This window comes from Sarcophilus harrisii, chromosome 2, assembly GCF_902635505.1.
Source record: "Sarcophilus harrisii chromosome 2, mSarHar1.11, whole genome shotgun sequence".
Taxonomy (NCBI): Eukaryota; Metazoa; Chordata; class Mammalia; order Dasyuromorphia; family Dasyuridae; genus Sarcophilus; species Sarcophilus harrisii.
The window spans coordinates 493,643,307-493,658,158 of NC_045427.1; the positions used below are offsets into that span (position 1 = coordinate 493,643,307).

General features: G+C 35.5%; 1 protein-coding gene across 1 annotated transcript; it reads left to right on the forward strand.

Moving 5' to 3' along the window:
* Window positions 1-11,502: 11,502 nt before the first annotated feature.
* On the forward strand, window positions 11,503-12,612 carry LOC100930556 (olfactory receptor 49-like). Its single transcript, XM_003755859.2, has one exon. The coding sequence runs from the start codon at window positions 11,677-11,679 to the stop codon at window positions 12,610-12,612; it is 936 nt and encodes a 311-aa protein (XP_003755907.1). The 5' UTR covers window positions 11,503-11,676.
* The last annotated feature ends 2,240 nt before the right edge of the window (window positions 12,613-14,852 follow it).

Sequence of the window (14,852 nt, forward strand, 5' to 3'; positions counted from 1 at the left end):
AGTTTGACAAAAAAAAAAAAAAAAAAAAATACTGAAAAATGAAAGTGCTTTAAAAGTCCTTTAAAAGAAATACCTTTTTATTAAGCTTTTAGACAAATATGAGGTTAAATTAGGGCCCAGCATGAGCATAGTTTAACCATTGTGTTGTCCAAAAATAAATAAATAAATTAAATTAAATAAAATAAAAACCATTGTGTTGTCATTTCAAAGACTGGTAGAATTTCAGAAATGGAAATTTAACTAAATATCTAGTCCTATCTCTTCTTTTTACAATGGAGGAAACTGAGACCCAGAGAAATGAAGTGGGCTGATCAAAAGCACAAATTAATAGCCTTGGGCTCAGCATTCTTCCCACTACAGGATGATTTGTCTTTCCTGGAGCAGTTAGGTATGGTAGTGGTTAGATTGATGCACTTAGAATCAGGAAGACATAATTTAAATCTATATTCAGACACTTACTAGTATGTGACCCTGGAAAAGTCACTTCATCTCTACCTTGAGTTTCTCAACTGTAAAATAGGGATAAGAATAGCATCTGTCTTTCATGGTTATTGGGAGAATCAACGCAAGTTGTAAAGTTCTTAGCACAGTGCCTGACACTTAATTAGTGTACATTCTCTTGTGCAGATTTCCTAATTCTAAAGTGAGATTGGTGAGATTTATTCTGTAGACATTTCCAAGAATGTTTGCTAAAGTTGAAAGAGAAGACTGGAAGCACCTGGTTTTAATTCTCTCTTTGCCCAGCTACATACCAAGACTATATTTCTAACGTGGTTCTTACAAAGATTCCAGGAGGCTAAAAGATTATTAAAAAAAAAATAAAACTAACAAAATCAACAAAGTTTTAGCTTGAATTGATAAAAGGAAGGGGGAGAAATCAAATAACCAAAGTAAAATATGAACAAGGTAAAAAACATAGAAATAAAGAAATAAAAACATCAGAACCAAATATACATTAGCATATACCAGAATGATTTTCTGCCAGTGATGAGCCTGTTTGCTCTTCATGTTCATTTCCATAGAAAATTCCTTCTTTTCACCTTTCCCTAACCTCCAGTGGCTACAAAGTAAGAAATAAAGCCAATCTCAAAGTTCTGTGCAATGATGAAATTAGAATTACAAAAGTCCCTCAAAGAAAGAAAAAGAATTTATGACATGGCATGATGCTGTGACAAAGAAAGCTGAGAGAAGGATTTTAGAGATAATTTGTACTCTTTTGAAGTGACATAAGGTACATTTATATAATGATCGCTGTTCACCTGAGATGCTTTGCTGAAAAACACAAATTTAGTGAGAATTAGGAATGTCAGTACAATAAAAGGAAACACATCTTTGATTCCATTTAGGATCTACAGATAATGGAATAGATCTCTAGGGCTGGCAAAGAGAACCACATGTCTCTTGCAACCCCATGAAAAGCACTGTCAATATTTCCAGGAGCTGAACAAACCCAGAAGGGAACTGAGCATTTGCCTAGTGACACCTGGGATTAACCTGTGTTTTATACACATTTTTAGAGAGATAAGGAACAGCACAAAAGCTTCATCCCAGTCAGGAAATTCTGACTTGTAGTCCACCATCTGCTTTTTGGATTTTTTAAAACTTGCCCCTGTAGTCTAATACTGCTTAGCATGAGGAATCTGAAAATGCTGTGGACTCTCTTGGGAGGCTTCCTGGGTCTGTTTTGTCAAGGCTACTTAACCCTCTTTGTACAGTCAACTATCACATACGGAACACTCAAATTCTCAACAGTTCCATGTTTTAGTTAAGCCCTTGAACATCCTAAAATATAGGGAGAAAAATCACATTCCCACTCCACTCAGACCCAAATGGAGAAAGGCTACCCACGACATCATAATAATTTCCCAATCTGACTCCTCTTAGAAAAGTATGTAACAATGAATAGAGCACTGGAAATGGAGTTAGGAAAACCTGAACTGAAATCCAGCTTCAGATACTTAGCTGAGGGACTTCTGAGGAAATGTCTTACCCTCTGTTTCCCTCAGTTTTTTCATCTGTAGAATGGAGATAATAATAGCATCCACCTTCCAGAGTTGTTTTGAGTATCAAATGAGATAACATTTGTAAAGCAATAATCATAGTTACCTGGTACATAATAGGCACTTAAATGCTTGTTTCCTTCCCTTCCCACTCCACACTCCCATGATCCTATAAAGAGAAAATGCTACATTTAAACTAAAGGAGGTGATCCAGGTTGTTCTTTCAATGACTATAAAATTGAAAAATAAGATGTCTCTAGATACAGATTTTTCTCCCCTTCAGTCAAATTTTCAGGAAGAGGGGAGGATACTAAGGATCTATAAAATAGTAAATTTCTGCTTTATTTTCAGGTGGGCTCTCAAAATATTATCCCTTCATGGCTTTATTTTTCTCTGAGATACACAGGAGAAACTTGGTCATCAAGTGGCCCTTAGCTTATACACTAGGCTCATGTATAGTGCTCATAAATGAGACTTTATTGTTATCATATAAGACTCTTGGCATAGGCCACTACCTAGCTTGCCTTTTTCAACAAAATTCTATTATATTGACTTCTTTTCAGTTTGTGCTTCATTACAAACCCAAAGATGTCCCTTCCTTAATCACAAAAAGCAGGTCTTTGCCACTGTATTTTAGTCTCTCCTCCTGAAGTGTCCCAACCATAATTTAAACTTAATGAATCTCATTCTATTGAACTTCATCACTTCTAGATGTCAGGTAGACAGCACAGTATATAGAGTGCCAGGTAACCCTTGATTAACAAATCTGACCTTAACCAGTTACTATTTATGGGATCATAGATACATCCCTTCAGCTCTATCTCAATTTCCTCAACTGCAAAATAGGGGAAATACAAGCACCTAGCTCCCTGAAAGTGCTATGAGAATCAAAGAAGAAAATAATTATGAAGTACTTAGCACACAATCTGGTACATAATAAGTGGTTAATATGTGTATGTTTTCTTCCTTCCACGGTTTAGCAATCACCCTGGACTGTTCCAAATAAAAAGTTAGCTCTCTTTCCCAGCCACTTAGCCATATACTTTAATTTAATGATTAAGGTTGCCTGAAGTCTCTTTTGCATGGTTCTACTGCCTAAACATTTCTATCTATCTGGAAACCTATCCCACTTTCAGTTCCAGCTCCCCCAACTCGGACAGGTGAGATTTTTGTCTTTTGCCAGGATCCAGGCCTTCGTGTAATTAATTCTCCCTACCATGTCCTTTTCTATGTACCTTCTACTGTCCCTTTCCAGAACCCTATACTGCCTTCCCTCATTAGAATATAAACTTCTTGGAGGCAGGAATTTTCTTGCTTGTCTTTAAATCTCCATTATTTATCAAAGTGCTTGGCACAAAATACATGACTAACAAATGCTCTAGCTATATGTTTATCACAACAGGTCTACCATCTAGATCATTTATGACACACTAACCAAAACTGGGCTCTAAAAAAAAAGACTAGTAAAAACTAGTCTTTACTTATATTTTCTGAAGTTGATATTGAACCAACATGCTGTTGGTGTTAATAATGTTCATTATTTCCCTAATGTTTAAGAGTTTTAGGCACTATACATAATATTCATATTATATAATGTCTGCTCTAATTATATTACATTATTAAAATATATAATTTCTGCTAACTAAATATTTCAAAAACATAACCTTGAATCAATCAATCAAGCATCAACCATTAATATCTATCATTTACTTTTGCCATATGTTTTTCTTCCTTAGTTATTATTTTCTTCTTTAAAAAAAAATAAGCCTCATATTGGACAGAAATATTAGAGGCCGTATTCTTTCTCAAATTCTAGATCGATATTCTACAAAATATGGGTTTGGAGGATAAAAAAATTTTGTGAAATAAGAAGATGATACTTAGATTATAAGGGAACATGGAGGGAAAAGATGAGCAAAGGAAATTCAGAAAGAATGAACCTGATTTGATTAGGAAGTTAGAATACATCAAATGACTGACAAAGAAGAGAGTTTGTCCATATAATCATGAGTCAAAAACTATTGTTAAGCTTTATGACACTCTATCAGTCCCCGGAGACTATTAAACTGTAATTCCAAGGTCTAGACAATTCCTAATATATATTATAGACTTGTAAAAAACCTTTTTCTACTCAACTCTTTTGTCCAACATGTTATCTATTCTAGCCAGCTTTTTGTCACCTACAAACTTCTTGTACATATTATTTATACCTTTAATCAAATAATTTATTAAAATATTTAATAGCATAAGGTCAAGAACAGATCCCCAAAGACATTTCTCTAGAAATCTGCCTCACATTAACATTTCTTTAATATTCCAAATTCAGCAGTAGAACAATGTCTCCAAGAGCAATATTCACTTTCAAGTTTCATTTTTCAAAGAGAATGATTACTATTTATCTAGTCTGTGGAAGGAGGGAAATAGGGTAGGACTTATCCTTGTTTTTTAGTAAACAAATTTGTCTTTGATATAAATCTGTTTCCCCTTTCAATATCCCTTTTCTGTTTTCTATTATCCTCTTAATGCCCCTTCAATAATTTGTTAGCAAAGATTTAGATAGTGTGATTAATTATATCAATTTATTTTGTGCCTAATAAAATCCAAAATGTGTTGTCTTTGGAGTAAAAACATATTGATCCAAATCATGGTTCTGCCACTTTAACCATGTGAAACTGAAGAAGTTCTTTTGCTTCTTTAGGTTTCAGGTTTTTCATTTATAGCAGGTTGCACTAGATAACCCTTCTAGCTCTAATTTTATGTTACTATCAATTTTATTCAAATCTTGGTCATATGTGTCTATTATAGAAAAAATTATAGTTTTTCATCATTTCATGACTTCAGTTACATAGTTGGAGATATTTTTTAGAAGTGTATTTCCAGACTAAGTTCCAATTTAACTATAGATATCATTTGCCTAGAAATAGATATATAGAGATATAGCTACATCTCAGAGAGCTTTTGATTCTGAGATAAAATTTTAGTATTACTTTTAAACTTTCTATTTAAATTTATACCTTTAAACGCTAACATTTTATGAGTCCTATTTTAAGAAAAACTGATATACAAAAAAATTAAAAGGAAATTGTTAACACACTAGGAAATGTACTTAGAAAAAGAAAAAAGTATTAGCAAAAATAACTTATTCTTAGAGCAATTAAACTTTATCAAAAGTAATTTTTTTCTCTTGTGGTTTTTTCTTTTTCTGATTTTTCTCTAACAACATATTCAGGAAGAACTTTTCATTTAACAATTAATGTACATGTATAACCAGAAAAAAAATTTTTTTAAAAAAGGTAATTCTATTTCTTGGCGAGAAAAAAGAAAGTTTTAGTTCCAGTTCTGGAAAAGGTAACAATCAAATGGATTGTGATTAAGCTGAGTCCTTATTAAAATACTGTTATAATGAATCTTTAGGGAACTCAGCCCCATTAACTCAAAGAAAGGAGCAGATCCCTCAGTGGGTCCGTATTTTAGGATTGTGTATATCTCTATCTCCATGAAAACAAAGCAGCATCCTAAATACTGTGGGACTTGTTTCCACAGTGACACCCATAGTCTATTTCATCAAAGCCTCATGTACAAGGTCCTTTGCAGTCACATTGTCCTGAGACATGAAAAAAAACTTTTAACAACAGACCCCTTGGGCTAAACTGGTGATGAGCTAAGTGATCCACCACCAGCAAAAGTTACCCCTTTAGTCTAAGATGGGAGGATGATTTTCAATCAGTGATGAACACATTTTGCTTCTTTATTCATTTCTTCACCAACCTCCAAGGCAGCATAGAAATGTATATCATAGCAAAGATGCCATGAAGCTAGAAGAACAAGAGATTCCCAAAAGGAAGCAAAGGGTTTTGTGACATCTGCTGCTATACTGAGGGAGGCTGAGAAGAATGGTCAAGAGAAAGTGCCTTCTCTCTCATTAAGAGGAAGGTGAAGAAAGGATTGATAGTAGCCAAGAAAAAGGTATTGCTGGGAAACACTGAACTTCCTGAGAAAAAGGGCAGCCCAGTCAAGAAAAAAGAGTTCACTTAAACGTTTCAGATGTGCAAATCACATGCTGTTCCCTGGCGCCAGTGGTGAGAATCAGATGTATCCTGCCACTCTGTGAGTAGCACTATCACAATTGCCAGAAGTGCAGCTGACCCACAGGAGAATTTAGATATTTGCCCAGTGACTTGTGACCTAATTTACATAGTAGACCTTTTTGTGAGGAGATAGTGACTGGGGTAGCAGTTGCATGGGAATTCCTGGTAGATGCCTTACAATTACAAGTTTTTTAGCTGTTTACACACAAAGTGTAATATGACATAGATTGGTCATTCTAGAAAAAGTAATGATGGATAACCAAAAGGAAGGAAAACACATCATTGAAATTCCTCTTGTCTGCCTTGTCAGGATAGTCTGACCCCATGGACCATGTTACTATCCCCCACTGAAACCTGACTGCCTCAAGTTAAAGTTTGAATGAAATCTTCTAGTGGACTTATACAGGATAAAAAATCACATACCCTTCATGTATCAGAATCTTATCACAGAATCTCAGAGTTGAAAGGGTCCTCAGAGTCTACTCAATCCAACCTTTACCTGACCAAGAATTCCCTCAACAACATATCACTAAAGAAACATCCTACCTTTTGGGGGGCTTTAAAAGTAACCACTCTATTTTTGGATACCTCTAATCATTAAAGGCAGCTAGGATAGAGTATGGGACTAGGAATGAAGATGTCCATTTTTCCCTATCTGTAAAATTAATTGGAGAAGGAAATAGCAAACTACTCTAATATCTTTGCCAGGAAAACCCCAAATGGGTTCACAAACAGTCAAACACAACTGAATAGCAACAACATTTATTAGGAAGCCTCACTTTACAAATCTGTCTTGATACAATTTCAACCCATGATGCCTAATTCTGCCTCTGGGGCCCAAGAGAACAAATCTAATCTCTCCTCTGGATGATATTCCTTAAAATACCTGGAGTTAGCCACTATATCCTCACTGTCTCCTCAGCTGTGGAAAAAATACCCCTAGTTTCTTCAACTTCTCTTCATGTAACATGATCACAAGGCCCTAAACCATTCTTGTTGCCTTCCAATTTAATAGCATCTTTGTCCAGGGATTATCCAGAACTGGACATAATACCACAGAATTGGTCTGAATAGAAAAAGGTAGAGAAAAACTATCATATTCCCATTCTAGACATTATATTTCCTCTCTTTATGAAGTCTAAGATTGAACTAGCTTTGGGGGCTACTCTTTCACTCATAATTAATATTGAGCTTGCAGCCCACTAAAACCCCTAGATTTTTTTGAGACAAATTGCTATCTAGCCAAGCACTTTTACTTACATCATCTACTTACATCTAATATAAGACTTTATATTTATCTATATTAAATCCCTCTTATAAGGTTCAGCCAACCTTTTACCAGCTGAAGAAATGAAGACTGGCATTTACATTACTTTAAGTCTTACAAAGCACTTTATATACATCATCTTATTGCTTTCTCACAAAAGTCTTGTAAAGTAACCATCTCTCCTGTATGTATTGTCTGCACGTATAAGCAGAACTTCTCTTACTTTACCCAAGGCTTTGATAAAAACTTTAAACTGCATGCAGCAGGCTTATAACTCTGTGTGATTCCATTCATACAGAGACTAATCTTTAGGTCTAACCATTAAACCAGCTCTAATCTATCAGCAAACATCTTTCTTATCTTACCCACAAGAAGAGCCCAATAGATTCTGTCAAATGCTTTGCTAAAATCTAAGTTGACTCCATCTCTAGGATTTCCTTAATCTACTAATCTATTAACTCTTTCAAATAGCATTGTATAAACCCAGGATAGGACTTAGCCTAAGGCATCATAAGGCAAGACTACCTAAGACATCACAGCACTGACTTTCAAATACTCTCACACAACTCTCAGAAAGAGAAAGAATAATTTTGCTGGAACAACTACAAAATGAGAACTCAGATTCTCTTCATCTAAAGAAAGGGAAGAAATAAGGAATTCATCAGAGGGTAAAACTCTGTTTCCTGCCTAGAAGGTCTGTTATAAATTATTCCACTCTGGTTTGGATATTGCACAGTCAATTCCCAAGAAATACAAGAAGGACCATTCTGACTATTAATTGGTACTTAGTATATTTTCTGGAATAATGTGCTTCATATTCTTCCTGGAATGGATCACTCTCTCTTGTCTTTTTTTACAAGTTTGACATGGTTGATTCTTTTCAGCTTCTGTTCTATCACGAACCCTAATTTTTTTTCTGTCTAAATCACATGAAACCAACTTTCCCCTTTCTTACTCCTGAGCATCTCTTGAATTGTCCTATCTGACTTTTAATTCTAATGAATCTGACTTTATGACTCACAATTTCTCCAGATTATCCTAATCACTCCAAATTTTGTTCCTGTTCTATAGAAAGGTCTACAAACCTTACCAGCATTGTACTTGATGAAAAAGTTTATGTGGTTCATTGTGACTTCCACATTCAATTCAATAAACATTTATTAAGTATCTATCTCCTATGTGCAGAGTACTATGCTAGACTGGGAATATAAACACAGGAAGAAACAGTCCTTGATCCCAAGGATCTTATCCTCTACTAAGGGGGTACAACAGTATAGAGATAAGCACAGTATAAGAAAAATTGAGAGAAAGAGAGTATTAACAACTGGGAGGCCTGGGATAGTTCCCAGAAGAGGTAGCTCCTGAAATGAACTTTAAAAGTAGATGGATAGTTAGGTGGCTCAGTGAATAGAGCTAACACTGAAGTCAGAGGACATGAATTCAAATCCAGACTTAGACATTTATTACTTCTGTGACTCTGGACACACCATTTAACTCCCATTGCCTTAAAAAAAAAAAAAAAAAAGTAAATTGGAGTTTCTGATAGGCAAAGTTAATTAGCAAATGCATTCAAGATAGGAGAACTGAAGTGATAATTCACAGAAGTGGGAGATAAAGTATCAATATCAGGATTGGCCAGTAGTCCAATTTAACTGGAATGTAGTAAATGTCAGGGAATACTATAAAAACAAAAAGGTAGGTAAGAGATAGGTAACAGAGGGCCTTGAGTACTGAAGGTTATAGGTAATGAAGAACCACTGAATGTTTTTAAGTAGGGGAGTAACATGGGCAAACCTGTGCTTTAGAAAGATTACTTTAACAATTGTGTAGAGTATCAATTGGAAAAGGGAGAGAAGAGGAAGAATACAAATTAAGAGTCAGTTAGAAGAGAAATGACAAAGGTTGGAATTGAGATAATGGGCTTAGAAGTAGAGAAAAGGGAACAGATGTATAATATCCAAATGAATTGGAAACATTAAATATGATGGGTAAGGAATAGACAATAGTCAAAGGTAGCTTCAAAATTAGTGACTGAAATAATGATGGTGCCTTCATCAGAATTAATGGATTTTAGAGTAATGGCAGATTCAAGAGTTAGATAAAAAAAAGTTTTGTTTTTTTAACAGATTCAGTTTGAAATGGCCATTTCTAATTTGGCAGTTGGTAACTAGAGTTGAGGAGAAAAGTTAAGGGTGTACCCCTCAATGGATCTTTGTGTTCATCGGCGTAGGTACTCCTTCTAAATGGTAGAGATTGCAACACATTCATCCAAGGTCAGTGCTTACAGTTTTAGGTGTTTTTCAAAAATACCCCATAGAAAGTATCAACCAGAATTTGACTCAAAACATATCTTTGAGCACTAAAAGTCTTCCAAAGTTGAAATTGAACAATACTTTCAATATCATTCTTCTCTTACTATTGTTCACCTCATACTATCCATTGAGTACAAAATAGTGAACATCATACATAAAGTACATGATTTCCAATCTCTATAATATACTGAATACTGAGCACATGTATTCCTCAGAAATATGTCATCCAAAATGTCATTCTTGCTTTTGTTTTAATTACTTCTTATAAGGGCTATTTTTTTGCTTGTTAATTTTTTTTTATTTTTACATTGTTAATAATAAAATATGAAAAGGAAAAAAATTTTTAATGAAGAAGGTTTTAAAATAACTTATTTTATAAATCCTTATTTTCTCTCCTTCCCACTGCATTCCCATTAATCAATTTTTAGAATTAAAATCTTTTTAATGATTACATATAGCTCATATATAGCAAATCCCTCCATTAGTTATGCATAACAATGAGCCTCATTCTACATTTTAAATCCATCATTTCTCTGGCAGGAGGTAAATGGCATATTGCACTTTTATTCCTCTGAACAAATATTTTATCATTGAAGTGACAACATTTTAAATTCTTGCAAAGTTATTTTTCTCTATAACATTATTAGGTATAAATTGTTCTCCTGGTTTGGCTCACTCCATTCTGAAACATTCTGAATCTGCCACTACAGTTAAATCTACTAATTCTGATGAAGGCACCCTCATTGTCTCTATCACTAATGTTGAAGCTACCTTTGACAATTTTATATTTCTTTTTTTCTTTTTTTTCTTTTCTTTTTTTAAAATTTTTAATAGCTTTTTATTTACAAGTTATATGCATGGGTAATTTTACAGCATTGACAATTGCCAAACCTTTTGTTCCAATTTTTCCTCTCCTTCCCTCCACCCCCTCCCCTAGATGGCAAGATGACCAATACATGTTAAATATATTAAAGTATAAATTATATTTTATATTTCTTACCCATTATTTCTAATCCATTTCCATTTCATCTGGATATTATACATCTATTCCCTTCTCTCTACTTCTATGCCTATTATCCCAGTTCAGACTTTTGTCACTTCTCTCCTAGAGACAATTGGAACCGACTCTTAATTTGTATCCTTCCTATGCTCATCCTCTTCCAATTGATACTCTACACAAGTGCTAAAGTCATCTTTCAAAGGCACAGGTTTGCCTATGTTACTCCCCTAGTTAAAAAACATTCAGATGTCTAAGGATATCCTAATTAAATTAAAAGAGAACCATCATCACCAAGGTAGTCAGAAATAAATTTTTCAACTCCAGCCATCCTTGAGAAAAGCTTCTACCAAATGATGGAAGAGTTTCAGTTTGTATCACTGTGGATAATATATACATTGGTGAAATTATAGAACCTGAACTCCTGATGCAAAGATTCGAAACTGGAAACACAAAGGAACAGCTGGGGAAATGAGCTAGGTTGTATGTCTACTTTGCTTCTGCTTTGAATGACCTGAAAGATAGGGGATTTTAGGAGAGGAAACATTTAGTCCTATGATGAAATGATGTCTAGAGTGCCAAAGGAAATTTTTAAAAGATGCTCCACAATCTGGGGTAAAAGAAAGAAAAAACCATTGAGAACAGGTTTTCTTTTAAAAAAAAAAAAAAAAGAGTAAGTGTAGAAAGAATAAATCTGATTTGGTTGGAAAGATAAAGTAGGCAAGAGTTTGACCTACACGCTCTTCAGTTAACTGAGTTGTTATTCATGCTAATACCACTTATTTCTCAATCTAAAGCAAATTCTATCATATAGGTCATTCATTGGCAAAGGGGCTAAGAGATGTGGATGTGGATCTACAGATTGAAGGTATTGCTGTACATGAAAATAAAGGACTCCAGCTGGAAAAGCTTCCTTTATTTCCTATTCTCTCCACTTCTAAATCAATTGTAATCTTACAGCATCACAGCTTCTTATGCTACTATTCTTCTCTCTTTTTCCCCAACAGGGAACATGGGGAACAGTACCACCATCAGTGAGATCATTCTTCTGGGACTCACAGATGCCTGTGAATTTCAAATGTTGATCTTTGTAGGGCTCTTCTTAACCTACCTCATCACACTGCTAGGGAACCTCCTCATCATTGTTGTCACACTGATGGATCATCGTCTTTATACCCCCATGTACTACTTCCTCAGAAACTTTGCTGTTCTGGAGATCTGGTTCACTTCTGTCATCTTTCCCAAGATGCTAAACAACATCCTAACAGGGAACAAGACCATCTCCTTACTGGGATGCTTTCTGCAGAGTTTCCTTTACTTCTTCTTAGGAACCACAGAATTCCTCCTCCTAGCTGTGATGTCCTTTGATCGGTATGTGGCTATCTGTAACCCCTTGCGTTATACCACCATCATGGGCAAAAGGGTCTGTGTGCAGCTGGTGCTGTCCTCATGGGTAGGAGCTTTTCTTCTCATCATTGTCCCAAGTTATATTACAGTTCAGCAGCCTTTCTGTGGCCCCAATATTGTCAATCATTTTTTCTGTGACAATTTCCCACTACTAGAACTTATATGTGCAGACACAAGCCTGGTAGAACTGATGGGCTTTGTCATAGCCAATGTAAGTCTTCTGGGCACCTTATCTGTCACTGCCTCCTGTTATGGTAACATCCTTTACACAATCCTACGCATCCCTTCAGCTAAGGAGAGGCAGAAAGCCTTTTCCACTTGTTCCTCCCACATCATTGTGGTATCCCTTTTTTATGGCAGTTGCATCTTTATGTATATCAGGACAGGTAAAAGCAGTGAAGGAGAGAACCTGAACAAAGTGGTGGCCATCCTCAACACTGTAGTGACCCCAATGCTCAACCCTTTCATCTACACTCTGAGAAACAAACAGGTGAAACTGGTGATTAGGGAAAAGGTGGGCAAGTGGATCTCTCCAGCCTAAGCTTCAGAGCAGAGAGAGTTTCCCATAGGCAATAAAGATTCTTGAAGTTCCCTGGAAATAATATTCTAGAGGTCTCCCTCATTATTCACCCAGAATTTTTCCCCTCATCTCTTCCTTTTTCCAACAAACTCTCTGCCCTCATCTCAATACATTATTCCCATCCCTTGGAACAAAACTAAAACCACAGTGCTCTATTGCCCTACTCTCATCATGGGAACCTGATTATTGTTCAATTCTTCTAGTGAAGCAGAAAGCGAACCCAAAGAGGTCAACTTCACTTTGGTGACAAGTCTTTTCTGAAATCCATCCTGCATGCATATGATAGTTTCTATCGTTTATAGTTCATCATTCATTTACAATAAACCCAGCCATTATTCCTGCTGGGATAACATCTGCCTAAATTGATAACAATTATCATCACCCACAGTCCTTTTATTGTTCCTTGCTTTAAAATATTATATAAAGCTATTCAAAAATATATAATACAACCTCTGGGAGTATATTATCGAAAGTATGCAACTTTAATCTGGATTAATATGTTAAGGTCATAGCAAAAGTAAATGAACATTTAGAAATCCAGATTAAATGATTCATTTATCTATAAATTGAAACCAATAGTTAGTATATACAAATCAGGTCATTTGGAAACAGGATGGATCACAATCTCATTTGTACCTGGTTCAGGTACATATAAAATCCTATCAGGTGCATCATAAAATTTTAAATATGTGGTTCACTGGGAAAGAAACCTTATCCAGAGTCATTTGAATGAAGGAAGAAGACATGGTGACCCACACAGAAAGATAATTTTGATATTATGTTGTTGACACAGAAGACAAGGCTCTGCCACAGGGTAAGTTGAAAGGAAGATGGTGCAGTGGATAGAGCTTTAAGTCTAAAGTCAGTAAGACTCCTCTTTCTGAATTCAGATCTGGCCTTAGACACTTACTAGCTGTGTGACACTGGGCAAGTCATTTAACCCTGTTTGCCTCTGTTTCTCATCTATAAACTGACCTGGAGAAGGAAATAGCAAATCATTTTAGTATCTTTGCCTAGAAAACCCCAAATAGGGTCAGAAGGAATTAAATAGAACTAGAACAACTGAACAACAGTTCAGTTCCCAACTAATGGGAAAGTTGATAAGCAAACAAACATGTACAAGGAAGCAATAAATAGGAAATAATCGACAGAGGGAAGGTACTAGAATCAAGAGAGATTAGGAAAATTTCCTCTTGAATATGCGATTTTAGTTGGACTAAGTTCTATGTCACTGAATCAAAGAGTATATGTCTGGAATTTAAGACTGGAAAGGTAGAAAGGGACTACGTAAGAAAGGGATTTGAATGCCAAACAGGATTTGGGGGACATTTGGGAGCCTCAAGGGGTTTATTGAGTAGGGTAGATGGCTTGCTCAGATCTGCACTTTAGGAAAAACATTTTGGTAACTGAATGGAGGATGAATTGGAGTGGGGAGAGTTAAGGCAAGGAAACCAGCCAGCAGACTCTTGCAATACTCAGGTAAGAATTTATGGGGGATAGCTAGATGGCTTAGTGGTTAGTGTATTGGATCTGCAGTCAGGAAGACTCAACTTCCTAAATTTAAATCTGGCTTCAGACACCTCCTAACTGTGTAACCCTGGGCAAGTCATTTAAAACTATTTGTCTCAGTTTCTTTATCTGTAAAATGAACTGGAGAAGGAAAGGGCAAACCAGAGCAAAAAAAAGATACTTGTCGGTATCTTTGCCAAGAAAACCCCAAATTGGAGTAACAAAGAACTAAAGGTGTTAACAATGGCCAAGAAGAAGAGTGATATATTAAAAATGTAAAGAATGTAGAAATAAAATGACTTGACATATGATTAGATATGTGGGTAGAGAGAGAATAAGGAATTGAGCATGATACCTAGGTTACTGACTTGAGGGAGTAGGAAGATAGTGTTGTCCTCCAAAATAATAAGAAAGTTAGATGGGTGGGAGGATATTAGGAGAGAGATTATGGGAAGGAGATGGGTCTGGGTAAGTTTGCTAAAGGCTTTTGAAGCAAATCATAAGTTTCTGAAACAGTGCATAAATAGGAAGATATCATAAAATCCTAAACATGTGAATGGTATAGTCAAAGTGAAGACTAGGAAAACAACCTTCATTGTGATTTAAGAATAAATCATCCACTGAGAGGGAGGGGAGGTATGCAGCACCTAGACAAGAGATTGCTGCATCCTGAAGAAAACTAAAAATGTGAT